Source organism: Protopterus annectens, chromosome 12.part0, assembly GCF_019279795.1.
Source record: "Protopterus annectens isolate FY-2018-M chromosome 12.part0, PAN1.0, whole genome shotgun sequence".
Taxonomy (NCBI): Eukaryota; Metazoa; Chordata; order Ceratodontiformes; family Protopteridae; genus Protopterus; species Protopterus annectens.
In genome coordinates this window covers 392,000,124-392,025,958 of record NC_056746.1, presented here as the reverse complement: position 1 = coordinate 392,025,958, position 25,835 = coordinate 392,000,124, and the positions used below count along the sequence as shown (strand labels likewise).

The 25,835-nt window shown below is 45.0% G+C and overlaps 1 protein-coding gene across 1 annotated transcript in view; it reads left to right on the top strand.

Annotated features, from left to right (window-relative positions):
• The window catches only part of WIPI2 (WD repeat domain, phosphoinositide interacting 2), a gene marked incomplete in the record, with an annotated part of 1,162,476 nt that overhangs the window by 366,895 nt on the left and 769,746 nt on the right, over positions 1 to 25,835 (top strand). The window contains 2 exon segments of the mRNA XM_044089486.1: positions 7,418 to 7,514; positions 13,433 to 13,530. Coding sequence (XP_043945421.1) covers positions 7,418 to 7,514; positions 13,433 to 13,530 — 195 coding nt within the window.

Sequence of the window (25,835 nt, the reverse complement as noted above, 5' to 3'; positions counted from 1 at the left end):
ATCCTGTATGGATACTGGAACCCACTCAGGATCTCCTGTTTATTCATCGAGAATTCAGCACCCCAATCTCCACACTCACAAGATAATCACATGGTTTTGTTAGACAGTCCAGACTTGCTTCCCCAGTCTGTGAGATTATCTTGGCTTCCCAGAAGGTTTTTACCAAGAAAATCTACAGAAGCAGATGGAAAAGATTTTCTATTTGGGCTTCCAACCAGAGTATCAAACCTTTTTCAGTACAAACTTCAGCCATTCTTTTCTTTTTAGCAACTCTTTTTAAAGAAGGAGCTAGTTTTTCTATAATTAACCTTCAGTCGGCAGTGATTTCTAATTTCTGTTCTGGAAACAAATTCTTTTCTCTGGCTTTGTCTAGATTGTGTCGGGCCTTCGTGAAGGGCATCTTTCTCCTTAGACCCCCAATAAAGGACCCTTCTGCTTGGGACCTTACTGTGTTCCTTCAGGGATTAACTTTGAAACCCTTTGAACCAGCAGACAAATACGATATGAAGTTCCCCTCTTGGAAAATGATCTTTGTAGCTATCACTTCAACAAAAATAAATTTCTGAGCTTCAGGCCCTATCAGCTAAGCCTCCTTACATTATTTTCTCATAAGGACAGGGTTGCTTTATGGACCAACCCTTCCTTTCTTCCTAAAGTGGCAACAGAAAGGAACATTAACCAGTCCATACAAATTGCCAGTCTTCTTTCCAAAGTGTACGAATAACAGAGAATACATGCTTCATTTCCTTGATTACATAGACAGTTATATTTTTATCTTCACAGGACAAAGTAGTTCAGGAGGTCCGATCAGCTGTTTATATCCTTTTCCCCTAACCACTTGAGTCATACAGCATTTAAAATTACACTAGCCAAATGTATTACCGATTGCATTTCATTGTTTTTTTTCTCTCAAAAAGGAATAGATTTGCCACAACCCCCTAGAGCTCACTCCAGTCGGTCTTTGGCTGCTTAATCTTCCTTTTGGTCAAGGGCTTCCATTGATATTTGTGCTGCAGTCACTTGGTCAAAGACTCTTATTTTTGTTGCATATTACAAATTAGACATTATCTCCAGAAGCAGAGCTTCTTTTAGTTTGACAGTGCTCTGGCATGCCCTTCGATGACGGCCTCCAGAGGGCTACATAGCTGGGAAGACTGTTCCATTGGTGAGGAAGAATGAAAAGGACATCATCAGATTTGCAAGTTATGTACTCACTGTAACTTGGTATTTGTATTGCCCATTTTCATTCTTCCTTGCCTCCCCTCCCATTCATCTGCCAGCTCTGTCACTCCTAGAAGTATCTGTTAGACTATCTGTTAGACTGCATTGGTTCCAGGTTTGAGCCCTGACTTTATTATGTCTGTATCTCTCTCTATTGTAAAATGGAAGATTAGGCAGCAAACTGTATCTGAGGTGTTGGGGATAGAATAGAACATTATGGGTAGAGGGGAGAAGCTCGATAGCTGGATCCAAAGTTTTATGTATGCTGCCGTGTCAGATCCATACCCTTTGGTGAGGAGGAATGAAAATGGACAACACGGATGCCAACTTATGGTGAGTACATAACTTATCTGTCTCCAGAAAGAGGATATTGGTTGATGCCTGCCCATCTTCTGTCCCAAAAGTCCAGAACTAGGAGACAGCACAGTCGCCTCTGACACCTCTTGTGGTGTGAGGGTCTTCTCCCTCGATTCCACTTCTTTTGGAGCAGATAGTTATTCCATCTAGATTTCCTAGAGCAGCTATCATCTGACATCAGAGAGGAGCTGTCCTGCTACATCTTAAGACCACACTGAACCACTTCCGTCAGTCTGTCAGGTCCTTCAGAAGCACCACTGGCACCGATTAAGATCAATGATGAGGACTTTTTTAATGGCCCAGATAGAGATGGGTGTTATCCCATTTCCATCAGTATCAAGGGGTGATCAGGTTGAACCTTCATCACTCATACATGCTCCTTCCCCGGTCCATGCTTTGGCACTGTTGGTTTTAGAACTGAGACATCAGCCCAAGCATGTCTGTCCAGCACCGACTAGTACCCTTTCCTCAGCATTGGCACTTCTGTATCTGATTCACTTGACACTGACACTGGACTTCAACTGAATCTCTGGACCAGCTACTCATTGTCAGGTTTTCAGCATTGTCTTCACTGCCAACTTGCTTGGTGCTGTTTTTGGTGTGAGTTCTCAACTTTTGATATGTTGGCATCGATCTCTACTTAGAAGCTGTCTGGGTTGTTGGTGTTGTGGTTCCCTTCTCCAGAGCCACTTATGTCCACTTTGATGGGGGTGGATGTGGCTTGGGGTCAGGACTGAATGATGCTGATGGATCCTCGTTCGGCATTTGAAGTGGTGAAGAGGATGATTTCCACTCTTCTCTGGGCACCTGCACAGCCTTCACAGATGTTGGCTTCAACCCCATAACACCCAACAATCAGTGTATCAATCCATTCATTAGAAATCTGTGGGTTAGAACAGAATGGGTAGACTTAAAAAAAAAACATTGCAGGCTCAGTCTGATTCTTCTGTGAGTTTGGATACATCAGACACAAACTTGGATAAGCAAGATGGCTCCCTCTTATGCACTACATAACACACCACCTTTAGAGAAATCCTTAAATTGGTGAGACAGAGGAGATCTTGGTCAACTGAGCCCAACTCCCCCCACCCCCTCCAGGAGGAAGTGCCCGTTGAGGCTTAACGCTCTTCACCCTCTACCTGCTGGATAGTCCCTCCTGCTGACCAGCTTATAGATTTGGCCACAAGGAGGACATGGCAGGAATCGTATTCTTGAGAAGGTATACCAAGGAAGCCTGATAAAATTCTTCATCCCCCACTAAGGGTAGGCAACACTAGTTCAGGAGGCTGTTGTTGGACTCTTATGGCCATAGCAGAAGTCACCAAGTGGTAGCAGACATATGATGCATCTGCTGTCTGTTCACCTAACAAGGAGTGTAGAGTGATGAACAGAATGGGGAAGTGTGCATAAGCCTCTGATACATTTGCCTTAAGTGTGTTGGACTGCTTAATACATGTGAATCACATCCAGTGAGATTTAGCAGAATAAGGTTTAGACCTTCTGTGAAAGCCACCCATGCCAGAGTCAAGAAAATATAGACGCCAGTGTGGACCATGCTAAATATTACTCAACTTTTTATATGACTGGTATGTAATGCACATTACTTGGAAGTGTAGTGTGGTGTGCACAGGCATTACCATTAGATGTCCTGGTTGTCTGTGCTGTTGAGACTTTACAGGTAACTTTAAGACACCCTTCACTAATGCTCCTTTTGATTGTTCTGCTTTATTTGTTTCTCCAGTAAAAGACATGTTAGAAGCATGAGCAGGAAGGTAAGACTCTGCCTACCATAGGTGTCAAATTTGAGACCACTCAAAGATCCCATATCAGGAATCAGAAGGGGGCCCAAACACCTGTGGTTCTAGAAACCCTTTGACTCCACTTCAGACAGGAGTGGCTGTGGTAGAGAGGCATCCCCCTTTAACCGATGCCAACCCAGAGATCATGGAGGTCTGGGATATCAGGATTTTTGTGGCCTTTTTTGGGAAAACACTTCCAGTATCCTGGAAGGCTTGCCGGAGTGTTCATTCTGGAGGCAGTCAGGGGCCACTTGCATCGCTACTCACCTGCGTGGATGGCCATCATGCAGGAAGTCTAGTTGGGAGAGAGGGTATCCAGAGGCTGTACCATACCCTTTTCCCATCCCTTGCCCCTTCATTCTCTGCCGCTTCCAGACGTTTCACCCTACCAGTTAAAAGCAGACAAAAGAGAAGTTATTCTTTTAGAGAAAAGAGGTATCCAAGAGGTCCCATGCAGGAAGTATCACTCTTGAGAGAGTATCTGGAATCTGTTCAAGATTCTTTTTAGGTCCATAGAAAAACAAGGACCATGGACAAATCCTGGATATCAGTGGCCTAAACTTATACATCAAGAAGACCCCATTAAAAATGGTCATGATCCAAGTGATTTTGCCCTGTCTGAAAGCAAAAATGTGATGTGCTTAATAACATCCTTCAGGATGTCTCCCTCTATATAAAGGCATTTAGACTGTTTTTATATCCGTCTGGCTAGGAGTCAGTCATTTTCTATTCAGAAGTCTGCCCTTCAGTCTCACCACAACCTTCTCCCAGTGTTCACCAAGTGCATGGGTGGTAGTTGCAACCCACCTGAGACTCAGAGGTCCATGTATTCCTATACTTGGGCAGCTGGCTGTTTGCTGCTGCAACCAGAAAGTTTTTCATCACAGCCAGAGATTACTTGCTACAGATCTGCCCAACTGCTGGAGGTATTTCTGTGAACTATTAAATGTCAAAACTTCAACTGACTCAATCCATACTGTTTTTTGGCTGCCATCTGGACATAACTAAGTGCACTGTCACCCCCCTCCCCCCAACAGATTTCAGTCCCTTAGAGTATCATTCTAATGTCTTCTAGATTGTATCTGTCCTGTGTTTTTTCTGCTGCTCCCAAGTCATAGGGTTGGCATGCACAATAGTCATGGTCATTCATGTATACGTTTACATGCTCATACTGCAGTGGATGTTCAAAGTTCAAGTGGTCCTAGATATCAGATCATCTGTCACCCCTAAAACTTATCACCCAACAGTGCAGGACTCATTTAAAATGGTGACTCATTTCTTTAACACTTTCTGTGGTGAGACTCTTCGTTCTCTCTCCATCCTCAGCAGCGGTCACCATAAATGCCTCCTGTCTGGGGTGGGTGGGCATTTTGAATGGAGAATGGTCTAAGGAACTTGGAATCGGACAAAAAAAATCAGCATTCTGTAGATGAGTGGTCCTTGAATGGAGAATTGTCTAAGGAACTTGGAATCGGACAAAAAAAATCAGCATTCTGTAGATGAGTGGTCCTTTTCACTTTCCAAGACTTTCTTCCTCTGGTAGTAATTTCCATTCATACAGATAAACGTGCCTGCCTTGATATTTGAACAAGCAAGGAGGAGCTATATCCTGTCCTCTTTGCATGGAGGCCATGATGGTTTGACAATGGCAATTGCTTTGCATCACATTTTGATCACAACACGTGTTCCAGGGAGGGCCAGCTGACTAATGGACAGGCTGAGCAGATCCTTCCTAATGCTTCATGAGTGTTCTCCCATTTGAGCAGTTGGCCAGCAAATATTGCTGCATTCTGTTTGTATCTTAGTCCAGCACCAAGTGCAACAGCTATTTCACTCCAGAGGGACATTCCCTAAGAGAAGCAGTAGTCTATGCCTTTCCACCTTTTCCTTCATTCTCAAGATTTTTTTTTATTGAACAGCATGCAAAGGTTTTGCGGGTTGGTATAATGGTTAAGGTGTTAACCTCACAAACACAAAATACAGAGCTTGAGTCTCACTTTGGAAGGGAAATTGGCTAGGCTTAAAGTGGCCCACAAGAGCAACTAGCCTAGTACTTACCTGTGAATCTATGAAAGTGTGATCCTCATTCCCCTGCTTTGGTCAAGATGTACCTAGTTTCTCTTGCTTAGGTGGCACCTAACAAAGCACCCATACATTCTTGATCTTTTGCCAGGATCTTTCCTCTTATCTGTCCAAGTAGCCGCACCCAGATTTATAGATCCTGAATTTAATTGCATGATTTCTTTGATGGGCCAAGCCCACTTTATTGTCTTTGAGTGTAGTTCACATTTTCTTGGTGATTCTCAATAAGAATCTACTCCTAAAGTGCACAAAAGAAAATGGAAATACTTCTTTATATGAACAGTGAATCAAGGTGTGGACCCCTTTTCTGTTTCAGGGGGCCAACAGTTCCTGTCTAATCTATTTGATGCTGTTCCTGGTTACTGTGCATAACTAGTAGACATTTCCAGTTTTCATAGTGGTTTTGATAGACATTCTCTTGCGTCTCTCAAATTATTCAAGGTCCTTTACAAAGGAGACTTTCTTCTACTTCCTCCAAGGACCTGGTTCCTCCTCAAGACCTTAATTTTGTTGTAGAAATTTTGATAAAAGCCCCCTTTGAACCAGTTTCTTCTGCAAAGCTAAAATTCCACATGTTGAAAATTTTAGTTTTGATAGCTGTTAAGTCTGCAAGAGAATTTCAGCATTGCAAACTTTATCTTATAACACTCCATTTTTATAAAGACAGAGTGTCACTTTGAAGTAATATTTCCTTTATTCTCAGGTTTACCTCAAGAGTCCAGTCTAAACCAGCTGGTACATTTACTTGTTTTCTTTCCTAGTCTAACAAAGGAGAGAACATCCTACACTCCCTAGACATATATAGCTCAGATTTAACCTGCATAGGACAAAGCGGTCAGAAAAGATGACCAGTTATTAATCTGCTTTGCGCCAAGTAAGCTTGGCCAAAAGTTGTATAAGATAACCCTGTCCAGATGGCTGTTCAACTGCTTATCCTTTGCATACACTCCACAGACATATTACCAGCTTAGCCTAGAGGTCACTCGGCAAAGTCTGTTTAAGTTTCCACAGCATTATTTCAGGAATTCTACTATAGATGACATTTATCATGCAGCAAACGTCTGTGGTGCTTATCTTTGCCATGCACTAGAAGGTGGATATAATTCCCAGATTTAGAGCATCCTTGCCATGATGCCACTCATGAATTCAAGTAGTTTGGAATTCTGACCCATTTATTTGATAGGATAGACCAGATGAAATACAATGTGAAAGTTATGCACTTACCATAACTCAGTAGTCCATCTTATATGAATCCTTCCCACCCCACCTTCCAAATTGTCACCTTTTCCTAAGGACCTGGCAGACCAGCCTACACTTATTCTGCTCCTTTGTAGCTGTAGTTTTTAAATATGTTCAGAATCCAGTCAGTGTTAGTCAGCCAACGTGATTTGAGGACAATTAGTGCATAGCCGGATTATGGGAGGCAAAATGTTGAAGGAGCTTGAGGCAAGGAGCACTAGCAAATGCCAGATTGGATCGGACACCAAATACCCATCAGTCATATCAGATGCAATAGGGTGAAAGGGATCCAGCTGTATGGTAAGTACAAAACTTCCATTTATTAGAGATCAGACATCACTTTTTCCAAAAAAGTGAAACGCCTTACACCATATTTATTGCTTGTCATTTAGACTTTGTATATAAATAAGTACCTTTAGGATTTCTTTCCAGATTTCTAACAGCTGTCATTTTGTTTGAGCAAAATTCTTAAAATGTTTAATAGGTAGCTTTTTTACCATACAGCTGTTAAGTTTGTGGAGTAAAACTTGATCAGTAGTACTCTCCTGAAATTGTCCAATCCCTGAACTGCATTTTGTTAGTCTATAGTTAAGTTTGGTTTTCCTTGTATAATGCTCTTTAACAGTGACATTTTTCTGGTTTGTAAAGTCTTGATGAGTAGAATGTTAAGACAAAAGAACAGTCTACTGATTGGAGTGCTTTTGTGTTGTGTCCTACAGAGATTGATAGTGTGTTTAGAGGAATCCTTGTACATTCACAATATTCGAGACATGAAGGTGCTTCACACAATCAGAGATACACCTCCTAATCCTACAGGTAATATGGGTAGCAAATCTCCTGCCTTCTGCCCTTGGCAGCTCATTTTTACAGGACTTTTGAATGTTTATTCTGACAATTGATAATTTAAGCCTTATGGAAGTTTTGCAGTGTGTGTTGCATATGAGAGTGAATGTAGAGAGTTAGTAGTTTCAACATGACTGGGATTTTTATTTGCATTTCTTAGTGATGACCAATCTGGGAGAGGCTTACCAGGTGCTGTGGATAGAGTATGATGTAGTATTTCATGTATGGGTCAGGAATTGTGGAAGTGTTGCTTATGAGCTCATCTTTTCTACCTGCCATCTGGTTGCTCTGATTTCATTACATTTGGAGTCAGTTGACAGCCCAGCTCTCGATCACTACATATATCGTCCTGCAGCTTGTGTCTTAGGTGAGAAACCCTAGTCTTTTCAGCTGAGATGCTAGGAAACATTTTAATCATTTTTGTTTGTTATATTTTTGTTTTATTCTGTATTTTTTTTTGTTTGTTTTATGCCACTAAAGTGATAATTCTGAAATAGTTCTCTAGTTATGATCTGAAGATAAAATAATTAGGATGTTTTTGAATCATGGCATATTGCAGGATAGCCTATAGTATTAATCAGTGCAAAGAACTTTCCTTTTTATCATCAAGCACTCAAGTGTTGTAAAGTATTGATTATTTGTCTTTCAAGGAGTGCCTTCCACATGTTTAAGTTATGATCAAATAAGGTTATGGGTATTAGGCCTTTTTCTTCTTCTTTCGACTTTTCCCGGTTAGGGGTCTCCACAGCGGGTCATCTATCCACTCATGATTGGCAGTGGAGGTTTTTTTTTACGGTGTCAAGTTGCCAGCCCAGCACCCAACCTTCCACAGAAGGCACACACGCACACACTTTGGGCCAATTGAGTGTCCAATCCACCTACAGCATGTCTTTGGGATGTGGGAGGAAACCGGAGCACCCGGAGGAAACCCACGCGACCACAGGGAGGACATGCAGAGTCCGCACAGAAGGCACCCCAGCCAAGAATCGAACTGGAGAACCTCTTACTGTGAGGCAGCAATGCTAACTGCTGCATCACCGTGGCCGCCCTATGGGTGTTAGGCCACATTTTTCAAATGCTGTGGAACACCAGATCTTCCTTTGAAGGGTCTTCCGCAAGAGTAACAGTTGAAACTTCTTTGAAGAGCTTTTGTTTTGCACATTCTATACATTCTTTAGTTGCTGCATTTGGAGATGCATGTGTCCCTTGCCTGCAGGTACTGCAAATATGCAGGTGGTCCAGGATGACTTATCCAGACACATTTTTCCAGTTCATTATTGTTGCTTCCATAGAGCTCAGACATCTGTTGTTAATGTTTGTCATGGAAAAGTTCTTGCCTTCAATTTCAAAAAAGCTTAAGTTGCTCATAGTGTTCCTGTGGTAGTTTGCTCACCAGCCAGACTCCACACTGATATTTCCCTGCATTGTGAGGTGTACAGGAAGAGGAATACAGCACATGGGAATTCTTTAAGTGGCAACGTTTTTAACCTGGCTACCCTGTGTAGAAGGTGGAATAAGCTCAAGTTCTCTCTCAACAATTTCAACATGGCCACTCTGGAGGATAGCCGTTGCACTGATCGACAGGAAGATGTCTTTTGTGATGTTAACTGAAATCTGCCTGGAAGCAAAATGAGTGCATGAGAACAAGCATTGCTGAAGGCCTTCTCTCTCTCACACTCTCTCCCAAACTCTGTTGTCATTATACTGCCCTCCATTTGGTTGGTGGCAACTTTTCCATAGACTCCTATGGGATGAAACTTTCACATGTTGATTCAAGACGGAGAGCTCTGTAGCATCCATTTGAAGGAGGGGTTTGAGTATCACACTTTGTGCTGGAGTAGTCTAGCAAGTCTTTTCAGTATGTGCGAGCTCTTGAGTTTTCTAACAAGTTCATAGAGAGATTGTGCTTGAGCAGAAAGAGCTTTCTTTTGCTCCTTCCCTAACCCAAAGTCTCTGATTCTCCTGCAAGAGTTGAGAAGGCTTTCTGTACAATACTTGCAGCTGTGGTATCTATGGTCATTTTTAGAGCATTCTTTTGATGCATGGAGGGATAAGACCATACATGGTTGCGAGTGCACTGTTAAGAATATCATCTGATGTCTGCATAAGGGCCAAATCAGACCTTTCCTGAGTGGGTACAGCCTCCAGCATACACCTTTCTCAGTCTCTTGTTCACAGCACCTGCTTCTCTTCATTACTTCATCAGTGACCAAATGTTGCTCTCCTTTCATCCACTTCCTTTCACCTGATGTGGGTGAGCTCATGATGTCCTTATACTTAATGGTAACTCACAGAGGAAGTTGATGTCCTTCTAGTTCCATGTTGCATTATTCTGCATATGGGTTTACTCCTCTAGTCTCGCATACGTACAGCCAGTATCCAAAAGCTTTCAGTCCCTCTAAGGTTTGTGAGACGTCTGACGTGGCTGAGAGTGCGTGGGCCATAAAGATGATGGCACGCTCCAGCCTTAAGAACTTTTCAGCTGCCAGTCGTACGCCAGGTGTTTCTGTTGTGGACCTTTTCAGTCCTTCTAAAAATTAGTATTGCTTGTTCATGTCATCCAGAAAGGGTAAGTGTCAGTGCGGCCACCGAATCCCTCATAATGGTGCCCATGATGGGTGCCTTTTCTGTTTGGGATGGTCGCATGACCACAAGTCCTGCCCTATTTGTCAGGTGTTTGTGCCTAAGACACTACGTAGTCGCTTGCATGCGCTTAATCTTTAAACCAATGTCTGAAGCAGCTTACTTTACAGATGGAGGGCTCCTCAGACATCTCCGCAGAGCCACCAAAAAAGAAAGCCAGGACCTTACAGCCTTCGTCTACTGCTGATCCTCTTTGAACCGATCCCCAACCTGTGGCTAACAGCCTGGTTCCAGGATCTGGGCCCTGATCCGCCACTCTGGATGGAGCACGTACCTCTAAGGACACCGCACTATCCTTAGGCGAGAGCACGTCTGCAAAAGCTATTCCGGCGCCGGATTCCGAAGCTGGGGGAGGGGGCCTGCATTTTCAGAGGAGCCGTCTGAGCCCTCTGAACCCTTGCAATCACCGGTTTCTAGGCAGACAGCCACTGGATCACTTAAAAGAAGAAAAAAGAGAAAACATATTTCCTCCACTACAGAAAGCATGTCTGATTGACAGGCTTTCAGTCAAAGCCTTTTCAGTGCCTTTATGGCACAGAGGCCTACCACTGCTGTTACTGGTTCTACTTCTCCTCCTCTCCTGAGCTCTAGGCCTCAGCCTACTAAGGCAGTTACTAGAGAAGAGGAAGTCCTTTCAGATTTCTCAGAGGAATCACTGTCTTACAACTCTGTTATCTTCCCGCTTGGGATACAGATCCACAGAGGAAGAGTCAGTGGACTCTGACTCCCCAGTTGAAAACTTGATCTTTGATGAAACTATTAATAGGATGAAGGAACACTTTAAATGGGAATCCTCATAAATGACTGAGGTACAAAAGAGGTATTACACCCTCATTCAAATGGAAACTCCCAGCCCATCTGCTGTTCCTCCTATCCTGCCTGACTTTTTAGATGCCTTCTCTTCAGCATCTTTGACTCCCAACCTCCTGCCCCACGCAGACCAGGCAGGCTTTACAAGGTGCCTGACACTGCTAAGCGTCTGATTGTGTCCACCTGCCACTATGTTAGTCTCTACAGACAAAGCCTCCAAACTCCTACCACCATTCTCCTTGCTGACAAAGATAGCAAGGCCATGGAAAGGTTGGGCAAAAAGATATTTACTTCGGCTACCTTGGCTTTCAGAGCCACAAACTACCAGACTCACATGGCCAAGTATTCCTTGACCCTCTTAGAATCTGCCACCAAACACCTGGCAGATATTCCAGACTCCCCTACCAAAGCATCTCTGTCTTCTCTCCTGGCTCTCTCTTCCCAGGTCACAAGACACTCTCAAGTGTAGTTACGATGCTGCTGAATCCTCAGCCAGGTCAGCTTTACACAGATACTCTTGGCTTTGCTTACAAATCCCTTCCTGTTGATTTCAGGGCAAAGCTCATTGATGCTCCTTTGGACATTGCTACACTTTTTGGTTTTAAAGTAGCAGATCTTTTCAAATCTCTGCAGCAAAAAAGCAAAGAAATGTGCAGGACCTTAAACATTTACTGGTTTCACCAATCCCTATGTTTCACAGAAACTAGTTTAGTTTATTAGGAAGCACTCCCGTACTGCTCCTCCTTCAAGGCCTTGTAAGCCCACAAGCAAATGACCCCCTCCAGCTAGAGGCTCCCCTCCCTCTAGCCAGAGAACTCCCTTTCAGGACAGGGCAGGTAGCGTCTAATCATACCTGCATAATTCAGGTTTAGCTCCATGAGAAATTCAGGGCAGCTGCAAGTCTTCCTGTCTTCTGTCTTAACAGCCTACGAATCTCTGTAAACTTGTAAAAGTGAAGTTTATCCCCTTCCAGAGTTTGCTTTTATTATTTAAAGTAAATAAATGTTTAAAATTCAAAACACTGTACATGTAAATGTCAAGAATCTAGACATTTCTAGAAGTGCTACATACTGCCAAGAACAGGGTTGGACAAGGTACCCTTAACACCTTCTTCCTCAGCTTTACCAACAAAAGTTAGTTGTCAGCTTGAGAGATTTTTTTCGAGCCACTGGGTATTTATGTCTGTTTTCTTATTGTTCCTTTGGTGTAGCACCACATGAAAAAGATCAAATGGTACCCAAGGAACCAGTGGCTGCAACACCTGTACCGAGTGGTGGGAGCACTTCTCATTTATTCCCATTGTTGTCTTGAGGTACAGCTGGTGGGCTATTTAGGTGAGTTGAAATGTAGGTATGCCCTTGTCCCCCCCCCCCCGACTAGTCAAACCCAGGTAGATTATGTATCAGACTTTGATTGGGGAACCCACATTGGACGCTTCAGAGTTCAGGGTAGCTGGACAGGGAAGACCCAAACCACCACATCAGCATCAAGGAGGTGCTAAAAATTATCACTATTGATTAGTTCTTCAGAAATGTGTGGGTGCCAGTCATATGCATGGTAGTTGCAGACAAAGGAGACACTCCTATTTGGACAGATTGGCATTGCTAAACTAGGAGGTAGCTTTCCAAGACCACCTCATGTTTAGGTGCTCTGTGTTCTCTTGGGGCGGAATGTGCTGGAGGACCAGCTAAATGGATCCTTCATTAATATCCATGAGTGGAGGTCAGGTCTGAGACCTGTTAAGTCCTTTATGCAACACTGGATTGTCCTTTTGATGGACCTCTTTGCCTTTCCCCATAACTCCCAGGTCAGGATTTTGCTCAAGGTGCCCATGCAAGTACTCTCGGCTGACAAGTGTGTTCTTTCTCATCTGAGAAGAAAGGGAGTCTGTATACCTTTCCTCCCATCCTTTGTGGCCAGAATATCCCTGGATATTCTTCATTATGTCACTGTCACAATAGCCTTTAACATATTGGATATATCCTGGCAAAGATACCGTACATCCAGTCAGCCTGCAAGGTATTAGGCTCCTTCATCATGCACTGTACTGTGCCTTTAGCATAAGATGATTGTGTTGGTGTAAAAGGTGCGTACTGACATGCCAAAACTCAGAACATTCTTGCTATTAGTATCCTCGTGCAAACTTTTCATCATCGGGCAGATAAGTAGCCAGTTGTGGACCCTTTTCTGTAGAGGTTTGTTCATAATGTTATCTTTTGGTTGTCTGGGTAAATGTAGTTGTGGGCACCAAATTTGATATAAAGACTTTCGGTCTAGTTGTGTCTTGTGTGTGGGTTGAACACCATGTCTCATAAGATGTGGATTTTGGTTAATTTTAGCTATTTTTAACTTCAATCTGGGGAATGGGAAAGTACTTTGAGTAGCAACTTGTGTTGAGTATACTTTATTCATTTTATTTATTCTTGTTCCCCAACCAGGTCTCTGTGCATTGTCTATAAATAATGAAAACTGTTACCTAGCCTATCCTGGGAGTGCAATAATCGGTGAAGTACAGGTATTCGACACTATTAATCTGGTGAGTATGTGTGGATGTTTTATGATTTAAGGTTGTTTAATGTTTATGTGTATAACTGAATGTTTTTCTGTAATCAAGCACCGTTTATAATTTGTAATACACCCAGGCACCGTATTGATATTGAATGTTTAGATGTTCTTCGTGTTTCACTGTTGCAGTCATCACTTGTGGGTTATCCCTGCTGGGTAGCCCTCGGCCGGCCCGAATACCAGAGTGAAGATTCTCCATCCTGTGTCTGCTGCAGTCACCTGGGACTGATGTCAGGTAATCAGTGGTATAAAGCAGGGCAGCCAACGCCATTATAGCAGTCTCTCTTGTCGTGGAGCCTGAAGCAGAAGCAGTTTGCGTGTTTGTCGGTCGGCCGTTGCCAGAGTGAAGTTGAAAATGACCAAAGCTAAGTACCCCGTTGGGGATCTTTTTCTTGCACTAACCGATGTCCGAAAAAGTAAATTATTGTCTCTGCTGTGGAAAACAAATACCACACTGAGACTTCCATAACCTGTGTGTAACCTGTTTAGGCCCAGACCACAACGTCCCTGGGTGTCGGTTCTGAGCCATCTTTAACTCTAGGACAATTCGCCATAGAGCATAAATTGTGGCTAGACATTTCAAAGACAAGTCTGCACAATATGAAATGGCATCCATTGGTCAGCATTCAGTGGATATTCCCAAAAAGAGAAACAATAAAGAGACAGACCACATAAAACTAGGCCTTTGGATGACTCCTCCTTGAAGCCAGTCTCAGTACACTGGAATTCAGTGAGACACCTACACAGCCCCTGATGCCCGACGCTATTCCTTGACAAGCCTCTACCAAGACCCATTCGGAGTCCGGTATGCCACTGGAACAGTCTACATCTGCTATTTCTGTTGTCAGCCCTACAGTTGGGTCCGGAGCCACTATGCAGGCACCGGGTTCCGAGTAGGTTTTCCGAACAACTGACGCCAGACAAAGGCCGACTACCATGCATGCCACCAGCTACAGCCGCACCCAGGCCCATTGAAGCACTGAGGTCTAAGAGCAAGACCACTCCCAGAAAAACAATTCCTAGCTGCCATCTTCCTCAAACAACCTGTTCAGTCACAACTCCTCCTTAAGAATGGTGGAAGACCTTATCTCTCTCATTAGAGGTAACCAGACCACCCCATCCAAAAGGAAAAGGGATCTTCCCCCTGAGATTCTATCAGAACCTGACACTGAAGAATCTGATTATTTGGATTCAGGCAATGAACAGCCGCCCCTTACCGCCTTTGAGGATTCTGATGCAGAGGAATCCATTCCATCTGCACCCCCCGAGGACCTATCCTTTGTTGAGACCTTACATACCCTTAGGGAACATTTCCACTGGCAAGCTCAGGATTACCCCCAGTCTAAGAACAGGCTATGGGAGTTTCTGGATCTTCCCTAGCACAAACTCTTAGCCATTCCTCCCGTTTTGTATGTGGTGGAGGATGTTTTTATGGAGTCTAGCCTCACACCTGATGCCCTGCCCCCTGCACCTAGAAAGCCAGACCGGAATTACAGGGTGCCAGACACTCACAAATACTTGTTCAAAAATCCTGCAGCAGACCCAGAGGTCATTACCCAGGGACCCAAAGGTGCTATGGCCAGTTCATCCAAAAATCCTATTCCTTCCGACAAGGACAGCAGAACTCTAGACAGATGGGGTAAAAAAAAGTATACACCTCTGCTACATTAACTATTAGAGCTCTTAACTGCCAGTTCCATATGTTAAAATATCAGCAATATACCTTGGAACTATTAAAACAGAAGATTTCATCCTTGCCAGACAGTTCTGCTTCCAGGGAGCTAGGGGAGCTCTTGCACTCCAGCTCTCAGGTAGCAAAGCATTCCCTCCATTGTGGATACAATGCCCTTGAAGCGTCTAGCAGGGCTGCTGTGGCAGGGTCACTCATTAGGAGGCATGCATGAATGAAAGAGCAACCTCTGCCTGATCATGTTAAATCCAAGCTCCTAGACACCCCCCCCCTCCCGGATAAGGACTGCTTGTTTGGATCTAAGGCTGAGGAGGTGATCATGAAAATGGAGGATAAGGCTAAATCAATGCAGACAGTTGAATTCCTCCAGGTCCAACCTCCCATATTCAGCAGGAACTTTCCCACCAAACACTGGTCCTTTCCTTCCCAATCCAGACCTATGCAAAGAAAAGGCTGCAGGGATAGACCTTCCAGGCAGCAACCACAAGGACAACTGAGGCCCAGACAATGGACCTCTGCTATCCCCAAGTCAGGGAGTTCTAAGTCCACTCCCTACCCTAAAGACTTGCAATGACTCTCCTCCCCCCTCTGCCCCCCCCTCCCCAAAGGTCAGCTGGCTATCCATCACAAAGGATCAATGGGTCCTAAAAATCATTTTCCAGGGATACAGATTCTCCTTCAAAGAAAGACCAATCTTAACAGGGTACCCAGACATACCTTCAAGTCAGCAGGCAGAGGCCCTCAAACAAATTCAGAAACTCTGTGCCCAAAAAGCGGTGGAGCCTGTACCTCAGGAACAACCCAGAAAAGGGTTGTATTCCAGATTGTTCCTGGTACCCAGGAAAGAGGGCACTTAGCACCCTATTCTGGATCTATCCACGCTAAACCTTTCCTTGCAAGTCCCAAAATTCAAAATGCTTACTCTTCAAAAACTCTTGCCTATGCTGACCCCAAATGCCTGGCTTGTTACCCTGGACCTAAAGGATGCCTACCTTCACATTCCAATAAGGGAGTCCTCCAAAAGGTTTCTTCGCTTCAGGTCAGGCTCACAACACTTTCAGATATTCTTCGTGTTTCACTGTTGCAGTCATCACACTTGGGTTATCCTGCCAGGGGTAGCCCTCAGTCGGCCCAAATACCAGAGGCTTAGCATTTATGCATAGGTTGCTGTTGCTCCAGGACTGACGTCAGGTTGTCAGTGGTATAAAATCAGGCAGCCAATGCCATTACACCAGTCTTTCTTGCCGAGGAGCCCGAAGTAGAAGCAGTTTGCACGAGTGCCGGTCGGCCGCTACTGGAGTTTTCATTTCCAAAATTGAAGTTGAACTCTTCTAAAGCTAAGTACCCCATTGGGGATCCTTTTTTCTTGCTCTAACTGTTGTCAGAAAAAGTTAACAATTGTCTCGCCTGTGAAAAGCGAATACCACACCGAGATTTCCATTCTTACTGCGTCACCTGTTTAGGCCTAGACCACGACATCCCTCGCTGTCGGTTTTGTGCTTTGTTCAACACCAGAATAATACGCCATTGGGCCCTTATCGTAGCTAAATACTTTTGCTCTCCATCTCCGTATTCCAAAATGGCTTCAGTAAGCCATCCAACTACCGATCTTCTGAAAAAACGTAAGGATAAAGACGGAGACAGACCACACAGGTCCAAAACTGTCGTTGGCGCTTCCGTTAAGCTAGTCGCCAGTTCGTCGGTACTCCGTGAGGAGCTTTCGCAGCCCCTGATGCCCGCTTCTGTGGATTCGCAGGCTGCTACCGATACCCTTTCAGAGTCTAGTATGCCGTGAGACTCTTCTTTGACTAAGGATCCTGCAGGTGCCTCTACGTTGGATGGGTCCGGAGCCGCTGAGTAGGCACCGGCTTCCGAGGAAGTTCTTCGCACTACCGATACTCGACACAAACCGACGACTTATTTCACGTCTTCAGTTCTTTCTAAAACTACCGAGTTTCTAAGGCCCAGGGTACGAACTACGCCTAAAAAAACGACGACCCAAGCTCAAGCACCTGCTTCCATGCCTCAGTCTCAAATGCTTAAAATGGCGGAAGACCTTGTCATGCTAATTAGGGGAAGCCAGCCTACCCCTTCTAAAAGAAAGAGACTCGTCCCCAGCAATTTTATCTGACCAGGAGTCCAATGACTCTGAGATTTCTGAATATGAAGACATGCAACCCTTGTCTGCTTATGAAGATTCAGATGCAGAGAAATCCATTCCTTCTGCCTCTCATCCAGAGGATTTTTCTGTTGGCGAAACCCTACATACTTTAAGGGAGCATTTCCAGTAGGAGTGTCAGGTCTGTCTTCAGTCCAAAAAGAGACTCGGGGAATTCTTAGATTTACCACAGCACAGACCTTTAGCCATTCCTCCTGTCCTGGATGTTGTGGATGATGTCTTTATGGAATACAGTTTAACCCCTGACACCCTTCCCACCTGCTCCCAGGAAGCCTGACAGGTATTACAGAGTCCCTGACTCGCACAACTTTCTTTTCAAAAATCCTGCTGCTGACCGAGAGGTCATCTCCCAAGGACTTAAAGGAATAAAAGCAACCACAGCTAAGAATCCCACCCCCTCGGACAGGGATTCCCGAGCTTTAGACAGATGGGGTAAAAAAAAGTATACACCTCTGCAACTCTTGCCATTAGAGCACTAAATTGTCAGTTCCACATGCTGAAATACCAGCAACATACTATGGAACTCCTTAAACAGAAAATATCTATCTTTCCGGCTTGTACAGAAAATAAAGAATTACAGGAACTTATGCATTCTGCAAGCCAAGTTACTAAGCACACCTTGCAATGTGGCTTTGACACCCTTGAAGCATCCTGCCGGGCAGCAGTCACAGATTCTGTACTTAGAAGGCATTCTTGACTTAAGGAACAGACCTTGCCAGATCATGTCAAATCAAAACTATTGGAAGCACCATTAAACAAAGACGATTTGTTTGGCACCAAGGCAGAAGAGGTGTTACGATGGAAGAAAAAGATAAATCTATGCAGACAGTGACTTCTTACAGGTCCAACCTCAGTAGGCATTGCCCTCCCCAAACACTGGTCCTTTCCGGCCCCCTCAAGACCAGCTCAGACAAGACCTAGGGGAAGCAGACCCCCCCCCCCCCCCCAGACAGCAGTCCCAAAGAACGCAGAGATCTAAGCAGTGGTGTTCCTCCACTTCAAAAACAGGGAGTGCTAAACCACCCCCTTATGGAAAGAACTCACAATGACTGCACACCTCCACCCCTTACCTCTGCCCACCTGCTTGTGCCCCTAGGAGAAAAACTCTCCTCCCATGCCAAAAACTGGGCCTCTATTTTCAACGATCGAAAGGTCCTAACCATAGTGTCCCAGGGATACAAATGTTATTTCCACACTATGCCAACCCCAAAAGGGTTTCCAGATCTTCCTCCAAACCAGTGGGCGGAGGCACAAAACCAAGTCCATTCCTTGCTCTCCATGAGGGCAATACAGCCTATTCCTGCAGACCAGATGGGCCAAGGTTTCTATTCCAGACTGTTCCTGGTACCCAGAAAAGAGGGCACCTGGTGCCCAATCCTCGATCTGTCTATTCTAAACACCTTCCTAGTGATACCAAAATTCAAAATGCTTACCCTCCAGCAGCTTCTTTCTATGTTATCCAAGGATGCTTGGTTAGCCACCCTAGAACTAAAAGAGGCCTGTCTACATATCCCAATCAGGTATTCCTGCAGGAAATATCTAAGTTTCAGGGCAGGATCTATGCACTTTCAGTTCTCTGCGCTTCTCTTTGGCTTATCCACTGCTCCCAGAGTTTTCACAAAATGCCTGGCTCCATTGCTTTTTGCAGACAAAGGAATATTCAAGTTTAGCCCTACTTAGACGACTACCGATTTCAGGCAGACAGTCAGGAAAAGCTGTTACAGCACCTGACCTTTCTAAAGGACCTACTGACCTCACTGGGGTATACTGTAAATGAAAATAAATTCAAACTAGTACCCACTCAAAAAATTGTATTCCTGGGAGCAAGCCTGGACAAGACATCCCAGATGGCAGTCCTTACTCCAGAAAAACAAGCCCATCTGATAGACTACTTCTGTCAACTAGCCACCAGAACCCAGATATCCGCAAGGAAAATCCTGCAAGCTCTAGGGTTCATGGCATCCTGCATTCTACTCATTCCATATGCCAGACTGCATATGAGGAAACTTCAATGGTACCTAAAAATCCTTTGGTGTTAACACTCTCAGGACCTGGAAACTATCATATCTAGGATAACCCTGTCTAAGGAAAGATTTTCTTTGGTGGGCAGCAGCATGCAACCACAACAAGGGTCTTCCCTTCTCACAACCACACACCACCCAGACCCTAACCACAGATGCATCAGATTATGCCTGGAGTGCACACCTGGATGGCTGGTGCATTCAGGACCATTGGAGCCCAACCCAAATACATCTGCACATCAGCCAAATAGAGATGTTAGCTGTTCAGCACGCTCTGACAGCTTTCAGACTCCTACTCTCCCCGGGGCCTGTAGTAATCAAGAGAGACAACGCCACAGTGATGTGGTACTTCAACAAGCAGGGAGGAATTTACTCTTATCCCCCTGCAAGCTCACAATGACCCTTTGGCACATGGCTTCAGCCATGCAAATTCACCTGCAAGCACAATTCCTGCCAGGCTCCCAAATCTCTCTAGCAGACAGCCTAAGGAGAAACCTCCTAGACCCACACAAGTGGCAGCTAGACCACAGCACCTTCAACCTTGTAACCTCTTTGCCTCCCACAACAATCACCAGCTCAGCAAATTCTGCACCAGAGAACTTCACAGCAAGGCCTGGAAAGTGGATGCCCTATCTTTCCTATGGGTAAACCTCTCGATCTATGCATTTCCCCCTCTACCTCTCCTTTCAAGGGTACTACTCAAAATAAGGGAGGAAAATAAGGGAGGAAAACACGAGAGCAATCTTGATTGCCCCAGACTGGCCATGCCAGCACTGGTACCCACTGCTGTGCAGTCTGTCACCCCTGCCACCATGGCACCTACCTCCGATCCCAGCTCTCCTGACCCAGCAGAAGGGAGAATTCATACATCCACAACAGCAGACCCTGAACCTGGCAGCCTGGCTTATTCCCTGACCTCTCCTCCAGTTGCCAGCTTAAGCAAGCAAGTCCTGGATGATCTACGTGAGGCCAGACGCCCCAGCACTAGAAAATCTTATGGTGACAAGTGGAAAAGGTTTTGCTCCTGGATCTAGGCTAAAGGAGCTGAAACAGCACAGCCCTCCCTACCTCTCATCTTGGATTACCTAGCAGACCTACTACACAGGGGCCTATCCTTTTCTTCTATTAAAATTCATGCCTCTGCCATCTATGCACATTACAGCACAGAGCCACCTCTCTTTTCTCATCAAACAGTTCCTAAGAGGGGATAACAATTTAAGGCCACCCAGAACAGCTCTTACCACAGCTTGGAACCTTAACTTTGTGTTTGAAAAGCTCACACCACCCCCCCTTTGAACCTGCAGCTTCAGCAGAGTTAAAATTCCTCACTTGGAAAACAGCCTTGCTTCTGGCCATCACTTCAGCTAGAAGAGTTTCAGAGCTGCAAGCACTCATGGCTGTGGAGCCCTTCATCATTTTTCATGCTGACAGGGTCTCCCTCAGGACTAACCCAGCTTTCATGCCTAAAGTGGTGTCCAGTGTGGTTCTCAACCAATCAGTTCATTTGCCCACTTTTTCCCCAACCCACAAAACAAGGGGGAAAGGATTCTACATTCTCTAGATGTGCACAGAGAGCTCAGATTCTACCTGGATAGGACTAAATATTTTAGAAAACCTGACCAATTGCTAGCCAGCTTTGCAGCAGGGGCAGAGGGCAAGGCCATACCCAAACAAACACTCTCCAAATGGGTAGCGCACTGTAACCATTTCTGCTACAAATACCACGGGAAACCTCCCCCTAAGGGGATAAAGACGCATTCCACCAGGGCAACCTCCACCTCAGCAGCTTTTCTCAGAGGGGTCTCTACCAGGGACATCCTGGAGGCTGCAACATGGAGTTTTGTTCATACCTTCACCAAGCATTACCACCTGCCTATCTCCAAATCCAGGGCAGGCTTTGCAACAGCAGTCTTGCAGGGCATCCTAGCCAGCCCCCAGTCTTCTTGACTGCCTCCACCCTTTTCTTCAGCTTTGGGAATCAACCCAAGTGTGATGACTGCAACAGTGAAACACGAAGAACATAGTACAGTTGTGTACACTTGCCATAAATGTAGATGTTCGAGTGTATTCACTGTTGCAGTCCTGGTCTCCCACCCTCCATCCCCCTTGTCTCTCTCTCTCTTTTCCTCACTCCTTACCAGGATTTTTGGTATTTACTTTCTACTGGTGGTGTTCTTCCACCATAACCTAGCTCCCTATTTGGGGGCTCCTGACATTTGGGGCAAGAAAAACTGATGTAATGGTGTCGGCTGCCTAATTTTATACCACTGACAACCTAACGTCATTCATGGAGCGACAGCAACTGACACAGAAATACTAAGCCTCTGGTATTCGGGCTGACTGAGGGCTACCCCAGGCAGGATAACCCAAGTGTGTGATGACCGCAACAGTGAATACACTCGAACATCTACATTTATGGTAAGTGTACACAACTGTACTTCCTCTGCTCTGCCCTTTGGCTTATGTACTGCTCGCAGAGTTTTCACCAAATGCCTGGTCACGGTCATTGCCTTCTGCAGGCAGAAAAACATCCAAATTTACCCATATCTGGATGACTGCCTCATCCAGGCAAACAGCAGAGAACAGCTCCTTCAAGACCTCGACTTTGTCAAAACCCTCAACCTCTCCCAGATTTACCATCAACAGGGAAAAATCAAATTTCCAGCCCACCAGACAAATCACCTTCTTGGGAGCTCTCCTGGACACATCCACCCAAAGAGCCTTCCTCTCTCCAGAAAAACAGTTTCTTCCCCAACACTTCTCCCAGTTGGCTTGCAGAAAGCACCTCACACCAAGGAAGTTCCTTCAAGCTATGGGGTACATGGTATCCTGTATCCTTGTTGGTGCCCTTGGTCACACTACACATGAGAAAACTGCAATGGTACCTAAAAACATTTGGTGCCAGCACTCTGTCTCTGGAGAAAAATCTGCCCCTTATCCCCTGCTGAAGAGATGAACTCCTGTGGTAGGCAGATGACTGCACACTGAACAAGGGCCTTCCCTTTCTATTTCTTCCCCATCGCCAGATTATCACCACAGATGCTTCAGATAAAGCATGGGGAGCACCCTTAGGCAACATGTGCACCCAAGGCACTTGGGATCTACACCTGCACATCACCCTAAAAGAAATGATGGCAGTACTCGGGGCTATCCCAGCTTTCAAGAACCACCTGGAACCAGGGGTGCTCCTCATCAAGACAGACAATATCTCAGTCATGTGGTACACCAACACGCAGGGGGGAACTCACTCCTATCCGCTTTGCTGTCTGGCCATGCTTCTCTGGCAGACTGCCTCTATGATGGGGCTTCATCTGATAGCCAACTACATCCACAGTACCCTAACAGACCACCTCAGCAGAAATTTCATAGAACCCCACGAATGGCAACTTCAGGGGGAGACCTTTCTCTGCATAACACAAGCTTGGGGAACCCCAGAGGTGGGTCTCTTTGCTTCCGTACAGAACAGCTGGACCTGTTCTGCACCACTGAGTTCCACCCAAAAGCATGGAAGGTGGAGGCTCTCTCATTCCACTGGGGCAGCCTGTTTACGCATTCCCTCCCCTTGCCCATGATACCAAGGGTACTGCTAAAGATCAGGGAGGAAGGGTCAAGAGCCATCCTTATTGCTCCAAATTGCCCCAGACAACATTGGTACCCCTTGCTGGTCTGGTTAACCAAGGAAACTGCCTCTCACAGAAGGATTCCTAACCCATGCAAAAGGGTCAGCACTGCATCCAAATCTACAAACTCTCAACATATCTGCATGGCTGATACCCCAAAGGCGGATAACAACCCACTGTTGAGCAAGCATTTTCTCGACATAATGAGGCCAGGAGGCGCAGCAGCAGAAAATCATATTCTGCAAAATGGAGAAGATTCAATGCCTGGTGCCAGACTAAAGGTACAAGCAGCTCCCTGCCGTCTCTCTCTCTGATTCTAGTCTACCTGGCAGAGCTAGTAGAAAAAGGATTATCTTACTCTTCCATCAAAATTCATGCCTCAGCTGTCTCTGCCCATTGTCGTACAGAGCAGCCCTTGTTCTCCCACCCCCTGCTAAAACAATTCCCTAGAGGGGTATCTCTCATCAGGCCACCGACACCTGCCTGGGACCTGAACTATGTCGTGGAAAAATTGACCTTGCTCCCCTTTGAACCAGCTGCCTCAGCAGAACTAAAACACCTTTTCTTGGAAGGCCGCTTTCCTGCTGGCCATAACCTCCACTGGGAGAGTTTCCGAGCTGCAGGAGCACATGGCCACTGAGCCCTTCATTTTATTCCATGCCGACAGAGTGCCCCTTAGGACTAATCCCTCTTTTATGGCTAAGGTGGTGTCTGACAACCTTGAACCAGGCTGTACACCTTCCCACCTTCTTTCCTAACCCTCAGAACAGGGGAGAAAGAATCCTTCATACACTAGATGTGCACAGACAACTTGGATAGTATCTGGATAGAGCCATATCTGTCCGGAAGACTGACAAACTCCTAGTCAGCTTCATCCCAGGGACAGAGGGGAAACCTATTTCTAAACGGATGTCCCACTGTATCCAATTCTGCTACCACTTCCATGGGAAAGTTCCACCCAAGATTGTTCAAACCCATTCCAGTAGGGCAACATCTACTTCCACTGCTTTCCTAAGAGAGGTCCCTACCAAGGACATCCTAGAAGCTGCCACTTGGACTTCGTCCACAGCTTCACCAAACACTACCACTTGCCTCTATTCTCCAAAACCTGGGCAGGCTTTGCCTCTGCAGTTCTGCAGGGTATGCTAGGCCCTACTTAGAACAGTCCAGCCTGTTCTGCTATTTCTTCCCTTATTCCATCCACCCTTCTTTCAGCTTTAGGAATCTTCCCACAAGTGATGACTGCAACAATGAAACATGAAGAACATAGTAGAGTTGTGTACACTTACCATAAATGTAGATGTTCGAGTGTATTCACTGTTGCAGTCCTATTTCCCTCCCTCCTTCCCCTATTCTTCTCTCTGTCAAATCCTTTCACACCTATATATGCCTATGGGCTTCCACCAGGTTGGCACTCCTCAGACCTTCTGGACTGGGTTTCTCTAGGTTCGGGCAAGAAAAACTGATGTAATGGCATAGGCTACCCTGCTGTATACCACTGACGACCTGACATCTGTCCCAGGCAACCGCAGCCGATGCAGGAGGGAGAATCTTTACTCTGGTATTCGGGCTGGCCGAGGGCTACCCAGCAGGGATAATCCACAAGTGATGACTGCAACAGCAAAAACACTTGAACATCTACATTTATGGTAAGTGTACACAAGTGTACTTTTTTGATAGAGCTGCATTTAATGTAGTTCAGTTAAACTGTCTTTGAGAAAATAGAACACTAAAAGTAAATTTCTAGCTTATTGTGTAAACAAACTTTTTTACATTAGATACTTTTCTGTCTGATGGTGTATGCACTCACAAATGATTGTTAGTAACATGGAAGAGTTCTTGTGTAATAGTGCAGGTGTGCAGTATTTATCTAACATAACACTGAAACTTGGTTGCACTGTGTTTTACTTGGCTTCAACAAGTAGTGAAATAGTAACCTACATTTCTGAGGTTTTGTTACCATGTATGCATACCTCCATCACCTTTTCTTGTAAAACATTAACCTCAACCCTGGCAGATGACTGATGTACTGTAATAATGTAGAAAACTTGAGTGAGCGTCTTATGTTAGAGAAGTTTTGGAAGAACGTTATGCAGTGAAAACCAAATAGATCAATGGATCTGCGGGCAAATCGTGACTGAATGCTTGAAAGTACAAAGATGATGCTAAAAGCGGCTTGCTTTTCATCTTGGGTTCATGGCAAAGTTGTACCTTGCTATAGTTTGCAAAGGGGTCCTTAGCAAGTTGACCTTGCATATGTAGTCAGCCTTCTTTGGATCATAGTATCATCTGATTGCGGCTGTCGCTTTGCCTTTATTTTCTGTGCCACTGTACTGGGCTCAGAATAACATGCTTTATTTGTTTTGCAAAGTGCACCATCTAATTATTTAAATAAACATTGGCCTTTTTTTTTTTTTTTTTTTTTTTTTTTTTTTTTTTTATAATGTTGCTAAATCTTCTACTAATACACTAGAAACAGCCCTGGCCAAACATCCGTGTTGTGACACAGCAATTTAGGAACTCCCTTTTTTGGTATCATTTCATAGTTTCATAGGTAGGTACTAGGCTATTGGCCCTAGGGCCTATATAAGCCTAGCCAAAGGTACCCTGGCTTTCGCCACCCAAGAAAATTATTTTCCTGTGCCACTGTCGAGCAGAGCCACAGAAGTGATCCCCGGGGTGAATTTCCTATCTCCCATCCAATCATCAAGATTTTTCTTGAACAGTGCTAATGAGGAGCTTTGTTTGATATAGATAGGTAGTTTG